This window comes from Clavelina lepadiformis, chromosome 6 (genome assembly GCF_947623445.1).
Source record: "Clavelina lepadiformis chromosome 6, kaClaLepa1.1, whole genome shotgun sequence".
Lineage (NCBI taxonomy): Eukaryota > Metazoa > Chordata > Ascidiacea > Aplousobranchia > Clavelinidae > Clavelina > Clavelina lepadiformis.
The window spans coordinates 13,747,538-13,759,006 of NC_135245.1; the positions used below are offsets into that span (position 1 = coordinate 13,747,538).

The window sequence follows — 11,469 nt, forward strand, 5'->3', positions numbered from 1 at the left end:
TCCAGAGTACGGCAATTTTTTCCCATTCCAATGGTTGAAAGTATGCCTTTCTTAACCTAGAGTTAGATATATGCCTTCGGAATGGGGAGAATTTTACTTCGGCACAAGTATGGTTTGTGAACCCCATTCGTCTATTTTTCTGCCCATGAAAATGGACCTGCTTTCAGCAATGGGGTTTCCCACAAACCATATTTCTGCCGAAGTAAACATCTCCCCATTCCAAATACATATATCTTACTCTAGGGTAGGGGTGGCCAAACTGCGGCTCTTTGAGCCTTTGATTGCGGCTCTTTAATAAATTATTAGCATTGATGAATTAGACATGCATTTTCCCGGTCTAGACGAGTTGTTTGATCAGATTATGAAACAATGCGTTCTATCACACGTAGTAACAATGGACTCATTGTTAGTAATAATCAAATTACACTCCAAAAAGTAGATTATTGTACAGAAGTGTGCTAACTTGTACACTGTAGTTAAGTAGACTGTCAGATTGAAGCTGTACGTCAGGGCTGACCTATTTTTAAGTCTTGGTTACGGTTATAATAATTATTGCAAAAAGAGTGGGTGAAGCCCAGTTGGAGACTCATAGTATCACCACGCAGCACTAATGTTAATCAATAGCTACACTTTTTTGTGAGTGAATAAATTCGTGTTTTTTATTGTGTTGTGGCTCTTGTAAAACTGGAATACTGTATGTTATATGCGGCTCGACCATGAAGAAGGTCTGGCCACCCCTGCTCTAGGGTAAGAAAGGCATACTTCCTGCCATTCGAATGGGAAAATATTACCGCATTTTCACCCATTTCAATGGGCGGAAAGCAGACAAATCGGGTGAATTTAAACACATTTAATATAAAACAAAAGTTCCGCCGATAGTTTGGCAGGACAAAAGCGTTTTGTCATCGCCAAGATGGAACCGATCTGTGTGTCTGGATGGAAGAGGAAAACCCCACAAGAATGAACTCCATTCATGGAACTGGAGTCCTGTGTACGCGATAAGAATTTTTTACATAGGTCGGTTGTGAGCGAAAGTAGAAGATGGTCAGCTACGTCACTCATGTCCAGTCAGATGGTTTTATCAGGTATGACTTGGTATGCATGGTATGATAATCATTATCTTTAGACTGAGGAAAGTCTTTGTACAACTTAAACGTGGTGATAATTCCTCATCGCTCTGGTTATCGAGCAAGCCTTTGTGAAAGTTCAGTTTGTCACACATTTTTTATCGTGTTATTTTGATTTTTTATGTAAGCTAGTAGTCTTATACTGACCGAATTTAGAACTATCTATCAGGTCCACTGAACAGGAGCAAGTGTTGTTTATGCATTGTCTAAGGATGCCAATGTCATTATAACGGTATGGCGCCACTGAGTATCGAATACGGAACACAAGCCACATTTCTTGTGAGGCCAGCGCTCGAACCACTCGGCTACGGAGCCGACTTTACATTCAAATATATAGGCCTAGTTGGTAATAATCAAAAACAGGTTATTAATAACTTTGAACATTTAGGATGCAGCAAAGTTACAGCACTTTGAAAGAGGTAGTCACTTTCACAGCAGAGAAAGCCTCCAGCGACTCTGGTTGTTTTTTTGTTTTGTTTTCATTCAGGTTCGGTCTGGCTCCTAAAACATTAACATAGCCTAGCGCTCTATACTAAGGAGTTCAAGTTCCGTTATGGTTTCCCGGTTCCGAACTCGTACACTCTGATGGATTTGGGGTTCCTTAGCAACACCGTAGCAACGATAAGCTGCTCGCTAATCGATCATCAATAAATGCAAATGTTTTTGCCTTTGGTATTTTGCAGCGAAAACTGTCACCGAAAGTAGTGAACAATACTTACCAGTTACGGACCAACAAGGCATGGACCACGCGCCACGAACTTTCAGGCGCCAATGTCGTGTGAATGTTGCTCGTATGGTAACACAAAACTATAATACGTACTTTAGCACCATACTTTTCGCAATGTCGAAACAAAAGTAATACTGTACTGGTACTACTACTACTACTAAAATGCATGGTATATACGCTACATATAATCCTAATCCCATACAGTAATTTGCTTTTACGTATGTATAATATTGTTATAAAACTGTTTTTTTTTTTATCACACTGGTAATTTAATAGTCGAGGAGGGTCGCATCGTTTATTTTTCGTCATCGTCAGTGGGGGACAAAAAATAAAATGCTAATCAGTAGCCTATAACCTAGAAAAATCACAATACAGCCAGCAGACAATGACGGGAAAAAGCAGCAAAGCCCAAGGGGTTAAAACGTGCAAAAATGATGTTAACAGATGATAAAGACGAATAATGTTTAACACGGTAACTAAACCCAACATGCAAATAACAATAAAACAAGCGAAAAAATATTTGATACAGTTATTTCAATTTGGACACTGAAAAACAAACTTAGGATCACAGCGTGGTAATTGAAAGCTGACAGTAGAAATACGTTTCAGTAACATGATAACAACAACAGACAATAAATTGGTTAAGATTAGTGCAGCTAGATGGTGAAAAGAAGGGTTGCAATGCTTCCAGCAAAAATAAGCCCGATATATAATAGTGTTTCAACGTTGCTTTTGTAGGACCGGAGATCAATGTCTTTCATTATTGTGAAGCCAAATGGCCAACTGCAGTTACGATCACGCGCCACATACTTATGGGTCAATGACGTGAATATGGTGCGTAAAAATTAGTTACTTCGTTTAAAGCAGTGTTTTCCGATAGCGCCCTCCTGGACAACTTACTGACTATCAAACGCCCATACAACAAAAAAGTAAAAACGAATTTACTATCCATTCGAGAAGCGGAAAAAAAATACATGCATGCTTGCAAAACCGGCACAAAAAATTATCCTGAAATTTTTACAATTTCTCGACGTACGATGGGTCAATTTTGACAACTAAAACATTACTGACTCGGCAGGACGTTCCTCTTTCAAACCTTGTAATTGCTTTTCGTTTAACTACATCGATAAGCAAATAAATCGAACATTTACAATCCTAACTGCTGATGCCATCTAAACTAGGTAGCAAGGATTATTACACCATCCACCATTCAAGTCTAACAAAGCTTTTGTTACATCATAAACACCACTATGACCGAACATACACTGTTCAAAAACGAATCACTCTGTGAAGCAACGTTGCCAACAAGAATTACCACATTATCTTTCATAGAGCTCATACAGTCATCATCTATATAAGCTTCGTATTATTTTTGAAGCAAAAATTGACTAAAAGTCACTTCGTCATCCTGTCCTTGTAACTAGGGATGGGCCGATACGAACCCAAACCCGAATAGATTCGCCAAATATCGCCTTTATGGAAGATTCGGGCGAACACGAATACCAACAATGGCGAACCCGAATACAATATTACTTATAAATTAACTGACTTTCGTAAAAAATGATGATCTAGTTTCCCGACAATGCTAAACTAGAGTCAGCAGTACTTACAATGAAGGTCGTTTTCCTAACGATTTTGCTTTTTCGATCGTTTTTTAAACACTATTTTTCGAAAGAAAGCGATTTGTTTATCGATTACATCATTTTAGAAGCAAGAGTTGACAACTTTTGGAGGAAATTTTATTGTTTGGTTCTAATACGAATAGATTCGGGATTCGTTCGTGTCGACCTTCATGATATTCGGGTTCGCACGAACCTGAATAATCTTCCTCGCGACACATCCCTACTTGTAACTGCCCCGATTAACTATCGGCGCCACCCAATCGCCCAGTTTTTGACCAATACCCTTTCACGGTCGCAAACGCCCCCAGGGGGGAGCTGGCGCCCACTTTGGATACCACAGGTATAAAGGTATATTTAGCTATGCCACACTACAGTTACTTTACTTACCTTATGGTTTTATATTAGCCTGCCACTATTTCACCTGAAAAAAATCGTGCGTTCAAAGCTCTGTTTCACAGTTTTTTGTTAACCTAAAGTTAATGTTACAGCATAGTAACCTAAACCCAACCTAAAACTACCTTTCAGTCTAACTCTAATTCCAATAGATAGGCTCTTTCCGAATTACGCACTCTTCATCTCATGCTATGCTGACCACGTAACGTGACGTGACTTCGTATCGAACTAGTCCAGGGCGTAGGATTTGTGATAATTATATAAATTAATGTAATATAAGATTGTGTAAGACATAGAATTCTCGTCTATCGAATCAGCGAAGCATAACACTTTGTGACGTCATCGATTGCTTCCCTGTTACTGTGCGTGCATTACGAGTTATCACTTATCAGTTATCACTTATCAGTCTCTTTTGGCTATTACGTTCAACGCCGCAACATGACTTTATGCTGTTGCTGTCACAATGTTCTATCTTGATGTATTCGTTCAATGAAGCTTCAATATAACCAGAATATAAAGTTGTCGAGGTGTACAATTAATTCTAAGATTAAGAAAAGCAGACAACGACCTTGAGACTCATTCACTTCGAGGACATTAAACAATTCAACAGAGAAAATTGTAATTGAAGTGGTCGCCCTTACAGGATAAGGAACGATAAACAACCATTTCATTACAGATTCAAAGCACTGTAAAATAAGAACTAAGAAACATATTTTCAAAAAACTTTTTATTGCGTCAAGAAATTCATATGCAACTCACATGAGCGAAATCTTTACAATCCAATGCTCAGAACGTTTGTAATTTAAAAAACAATCGAAGTGGGTCGACAGTTTCCATTGTTAAGTACAGACGATGGAAAAAATCGTGCCACCCATACAGTAACTTGGAAAGAGTCTGAAGAACTGCTTGGACTTATGAGGGTATCTTAATCTTATTTACCTGTTGAGTTATCTGACTCTATTGTTGTGTGCGTTTAGAATACTCTAACCTTTTGTCGACCGAAAAGTTTTAATATTACAACAGAAATAGTTTAAAAGAAAAGGTTTTTGTTATAGGTGTTGTACATAGGTGGGCAGTACCGCTGTACTATAGTAGCAAAACACGCTACTATAGTAGCCTACCCTTAATTACTGTACCGCGGTACTATAGTACCGAATTACTGTACCGCGATACTTTTTCAGTACCGATGGAATCTCTGTACCGAATTACTTTTTCAAGAAATTTCAATCGGTCCCCGGTACTCGGTACTTTTCACGTGATAATTTCAAAATTTTAGCAAGTATGTGTTCAAACATAAATGTTAATTAATCCTTAATACTAATTTTACCTTTTTTTGATTTTTTTAAATCTAGAAATGTCAAGTAAAATCGCAAGCGATTAACATCAAACATGATTTGACCTGGAGTAACCTTTACCGAGGCATAATTGCAGCAAACATTGTCTATTTGTAGCAGCATCTTTTACACAAAAAGTACCGGTACCGAGAACCAACAAATTACCGAACTACTTTTTTAAAATAGTACCGAATACCGGAACCGTCGGTACTTTTTTGCCAAGTACCGGTACCATTACCGACGGTACTTTCAAAGTACTGACTGCCCACCTCCGGTGCTGTACATTTTTTCAATTTTATGAATAACCAAGAACATAAGTAATACTACTGCATATAAGATGTTTATTGAATTGCAATCACTATGGCTAGGTTTTTAGGGCTTCTTAAACTATGGGTCGCGACCCCTTTTGGGGTCTCGAAATTCTTTCTGGTAGAAGTGTGAGCTTATGAAACATGAAAGCGATGGGAGTTCAAATTTTGGACATGAAAAACGCAGCAAGTCGTAGCAGGTGCAGCGAGCGAAACAAAGTTTTGACAATGTGAGATACATATAGCCAAAGTTGACACATTGAGTCATAGATAAATGTTAATTAAGTTAAGGTTAAGAAGCGGCCATTTACTATAAAAACTTCTTATCAGTTATCATAATAGATGCTGGAAAACAACCTGGGAACGTACTAAAAGGAGTGTTCATATAAAGTTATTCAGAGCAACTTTCCAAATATCAATCGACATTTTTAGTCTTTATCAAAAAACAATTTCACAAACTTCAATCAATAACTAGAAAACACTTTTGCAAAAAATCATGTAATGTTATTAAAAAATACCATCCAGGCAGCTACAAATCTATTAAATCCTAAATTTAACTAAAATCAAGTTTTTGTATACTAGTTCGTCTTACCTAACCGCCTATCTTTAAATATGGTCTGCGTGACCTGCATTTGGTGAAATAGTAACTCTTTCTACATTATGGTTTTGGAAATATGACTACTCAAACTTTGGATAATAGTGAAGAATTTTTGTAAAATTTTAGCTGTTAGCGGTACACAAAAAATACATCAAACTCTTAAAACTTTAATGAACTAAAGAACATTGTATTGTTTATTTTTCGCCATCAACTGTGCGGAGCGAAAGTTGGAATGCTAGCCGTTGTAGTTATAGCACATATGTAAATAACGAAACTAATGACTAAGGTATCTAATGACTGAATGATCGTTTATGCAAATGTTTGCACCATCTTCACCTTGTCGAAAATCATAAAAGTCAGCTTCTCATCGATTGAAATTCATTTTGATTAACTACATCTTACTTAAATTGCAATGATGATGATGATGTTCATTAAGTAGAGGTTTCATTAAGTATATCAGGATTGAATATTAAGTTAGAGGTGGCTTCAGGAGTAGAATAAAGTTCACTGATTTGGTCATTAGATATTGAACAAAAGGAAAGTGTGTCGGCAAGGCACAGTTGGCAAAAACAGGGTTTGTCATCAGGTTCATTACAAAGATTTTTAAAATCACTAAGACTTAAGTTGCTATATTTGAAATGAATCCATTTATGACAAATTTTACAAAAGATGGCTGATTGGTTGTTTCTAACAGCTTTACAGCATTATACAAAAAAGTGATTTGTGATTTTCCTGGGCATAGGCCTATAGGAATTACACAGCACAGAAAAATAAAGGATCAAATGCATTGAAACAAAACAAACATCCAATGCTGGACTAATAGAGCCACAAAGTGGCTCAAATGGATATTTTCATGGCCTCTACATTTTTCTTGGTGTAATGTAGAACGCTTTACAGTTACACCTTGCATTGGTTAAGCAGTACAAGAAGTTAGCATTACTTTTAAAGTACAGTTCAGGATTACCGTATAGTAAAATAGGCTTTTGTCCCAACGGAAATACAAGGCAAGTGATATTTAATAAGGAATTAGAGTAAATGCATGTATCTAACAAAGACGTCTCTGAGAGTTAGTTTGCAAAAATATATTCAGGCATTATGCAAATCAGGTAGCAAAAGGTTCATTAATAGATTGAGGGAGAAAAAATATGTTGATAAGTTTCTGTAGTTGAAACCAAAGAGAAACATACCGGTTATCATAACAATAGAAACTAATGACATAGTGAAACTTAGTGCTGATGTAGAAAGCGAAACAAGAAATATGGTGTGCTTAAGAGCAACTAGTTTACTTAATTTGCAAATCATATAATAATAATTCATGCAGTACCATAAAATACGTGGCTGAGCAGCTAAGAAGGGAAAATACAAAGCAGTTGAGCACTGCCATTTGTATGTAAGTGTGAGAAATATTAATACTAACATGAGATTACAAAACGTAAAAACGTAACAGCTACCAGAAAGTGTTTAGAACAAGAAGAGAATGTGTATTTAAATACCATGTATCATATCTCAGTCAAGAAAGAGCATTGAAAATTAGTTGGGGTTAGACGTTAGAGCATAATTTATTAATATCTTCCAAGTTATTTCTGACCTGTTTTTTTTATTCATTGAGATGAATAGTGGTAATATCTCCATACCATGACCAAGCATTGTAAGGACAAAAGTCTTTTTTTTGCTTTCTAAAATATCATCAATCGTCTTTTAGTTAAGGATTCAGTAACAACCATTCCAGAGCCTTTTTATAATTTATTTTTGAAAAAGGCCTCATTTCGAATTCATCTTTTCGTAAATTTGATTACAATGGGGCGGACGCCCTTTCTGGAAACCAGTAAGGGATTCAAAACATCAAATATAAATTTCTTTCCCAGCTTGATTTGATTTGGCGATAGTATGGCGAAGGTTGTGCTTGTAGGTTGTTGCGTTGCTGTCACGATGCTGCGTTGTTGATCTGTTGCTGACTCCTTGTCACAGAAGGTTGCTATCCCTGTTCCTTCTCCTTCGCTCATATATTAAAGTAAATTAACACGAGGTTCTGAGTTTGACCTTTACTAAAACTCACACGTCCTGTGCGCAAGCGGTGCAAAGCGGAAAGAAAAGCGGTAAACGAACTAACAGTGCTTAAATAAACATGTGCTGGGAGCATTGTGAGAGCGCCATCCAGCGACAAACAAACAAAACACACAACGGCCGCTACAATAGCACAGAATTCATGATATAGCGAACTTAAAGACTTGTTGTCAGAGTCATTAAAGGTAACAGAACAATAGGAGCTAATAAATGTTGTAGTATGCTAACTGCTTACACAGTATTAAGAACCTTAACTACAACAGCATGTAGGCTGTAGCACTAGGCTATCCCATCATAGATTGGTGATATTATGCTAGGCTAGTCTGCGCAGTACCCAAGCACTGCCAAATTACAGATAACTATAATAGGTTAAGTGACCGTAACTTGGTTACCATCTCCAACTACAAATATCAGGCAAGCGCACACTGCACAGCAACTTGTCTACATGACTATATTGCTTTATTGTACCGTCAATCTCACCATTTTATCTCGTAAAATGAAACATGCAGTAATTGCAACACACTAATGGAGACACATGCTTCAGTTACCACTCGGTATCCAAGACACGTGCCACCGATACCACTACTGTCTCGCAGTCTAGCAGGCTACTTAAACGAGACTTCGGTTCCTCGGATGGAGTTAATTTTATTGCCCGGGTTTTGTTCTGCCCTCCTGCTGTTCTGATTGTGGTACAATCACTATGATCCTGATGCCAGTATATCAACTTAACTTTGGCTTTAAATTAATATGTTTTAATTGTGTACTTATTTCTATTTAGGTTTGATGGCCATGCTGATGTTATAGTATTTTATCAGACTTATTTTACTGTGATGCACTTTTTACCCCCGAGGTTTTGCCACATTTTTATGCTTAAGATATGTTGTAACTGACCACATATTATTAATTATTGTTGTTAGAACTTTCGATACCATCATTATCAGCATGTTTCGTTCCCCACAACTATGACGAAAATAAAATAAATTCATGAATATTTAACTTATAATACAATAAGATGTTAATCAAATGCATAACATTTTGTTCATGTTCTTGCAGATGTATGTGAAGCCTGCTAGGTTTAAAAGGTTACAATAAAAATGTTATGCAACTTTTCCAAGAATCTGGCATTTTTTCACGCATACAGACATTTTCAATTTTCCACATTTATCACAGGTCATAATCCTGGACAACATGAACATTCGGAATCAAAGAAGCAATTTTTTGAATGGAAAATGCCAGAGGGATATGATACTGGTGTAAAAGTAAACAATTCCTTCAGATGTTTGGGGAAAAAACGGGAACATGAGCGTGTTCCTCTGATTGTGAGAAATCCCAAGCGTGTGACATGGTATACATGTGGACCAACTGTATACGATGATGCGCACATAGGGCATGCTTCATCTTATATTAGGCTTGATGCAATTCGACGGGCATTAACAAACTTTTTTGATCTTGAAATTGTTATGGCAATGGGAATTACCAATGTGGATGATAAAATAATTTCAAGAGCCAAACTACTAGATACAGAATTTCTTGCAATGGCTTCTCACTATGAAAAAAGATTTAAACAAGACATGGAGAAGTTAAATGTTCTTCCTCCCACATTGTATATCCGTGTTAGTGATGTTCTTCCACAAATAATGGGATTTGTGAACAAACTTCTGAAAAATGGTGATGCATATTCTACTGCAAAAGGAAATGTTTGGTTTAATGTGGATAAATTTACTCAAGTTGGACGACTTGTGCCTTTTAATGAAGATTGGGTGCAGTCAACTGATGTTGATTATTTTAGTGACAAACAAAGTAAAAAAGACTTTGCGTTGTGGAAAGCTGCCAAGCCAGGAGAACCTTACTGGCCAGCACCATGGGGTAATGGCAGACCTGGTTGGCATGTTGAATGTTCAACAATGGCCAGTTTATTATTTGGTGACACAATTGATATTCATACTGGAGGAAAGGACTTATGCTTTCCGCACCATGAATGTGAGTTGTTACAATCAGAGAGTTTCCATAGTTGCCAGCAATGGGTTAATTACTTCTTACATGCTGGAGCATTGGAGTTGCATGGGTCAACCGTAAAAATGTCCAAGTCATTTGGCAATGTTGTATGTATTCCAGATTATCTTCAAACATGGACCGCTGATGGTCTGCGATATTTTTGCTTACAAACCAACTGGCATTCCAGTCTTCAGTACAGTGAAAAATTTATCGAAAAGGCTCATTTGAAAGTTCAAAAAGTCAGAAATTTTTTACGACATTGTCAGCAATATGTCCTTGGCAACATGCATGGTCGTGTAAACGCCTGCATTGTACACCAGCATTTGAATGAATGTAGAAATCAAGTCAATGCACATCTTGCTAATGATCTAGACTTTGCAGCCGTCCTAGCTGAACTTGAAAAGTTGCGAAACAATGTAAGCAAAATGTTTTTTACTGAAATTGAACATGATTCCTGGGATCCTGACTTTGAAATACGAAACCCGATTGACATTATGAATGTATATAAGTACATGTCACAAATTTATCTTAAACTTGGTTTCACTACCTTAAATGCATCATGGGAGCCGATAGAGGATGACAGATATGTAATAGGTAATAAGCATAAAGTTAGCCAGAAGCCAAGCAGCAATAGTAACGATAATGACCAAGATTTGTTAAATGAATGGTTTAGTTTTCGAAGTTCTGTCCGGCAGATTGCATTTGATTTACAAAAGCATGATGCATCAGGTGGAAAAGCTTTGTTACAACTCTGTGACAATATTAGAGACAAAATGTATTCAAGAAACGTTTTGATTAAAGATTCTAAAAAAACTTAGCTATATTTAAATTTTAACTATTGTACATTATGCATTCGTTTAGAAATATAAAACTGTTCTTTATATTTATTGCTTATTGGCTAGTAAAATAAAATTACTAAATACTATGAAAACAAAAGACTCGACGCTGGCACTTTTCTGAATTGTTAGTTTCTTAAATTTTGCTTTGTTACATTCATAAACAGAGAGCGTGTGCCTGTGTTAAATTAACTGAACTATTTTTGGGCTGATTGGCCCCATTAAAAGTTATATTAACCTATTAGCTATTTACCAACAGTGTAATAATTATATTAGTGCTATCTAATTGTTGCAAAAGTGAAATAATTGCCTATGCTATACATTGTGTGGATTGCAGTTAAATATCAAAATTTGCAATGTGTTATAGTTCTTCTGTGCTCACGTTACAGGCATTTTCTTTCAAGAGTTTTGATAAAACTGAAATGACCTGCTCCCAAAGTTTTGTCACATTGCATTGTCTTCTTT

The 11,469-nt window shown here is 36.6% G+C and overlaps 1 protein-coding gene across 1 annotated transcript; it reads left to right on the plus strand.

Annotated features, from left to right (window-relative positions):
• Positions 1–8,331: 8,331 nt before the first annotated feature.
• On the plus strand, positions 8,332–11,393 carry LOC143463294 (putative cysteine--tRNA ligase, mitochondrial). The gene is made up of 2 exons (XM_076961743.1): positions 8,332–10,153; positions 10,289–11,393. Exons 1-2 carry the CDS (start codon positions 9,268–9,270, stop codon positions 10,984–10,986), a joined length of 1,584 nt encoding a protein of 527 aa, XP_076817858.1. The 5' UTR covers positions 8,332–9,267; the 3' UTR covers positions 10,987–11,393.
• Positions 11,394–11,469: the final 76 nt, after the last annotated feature.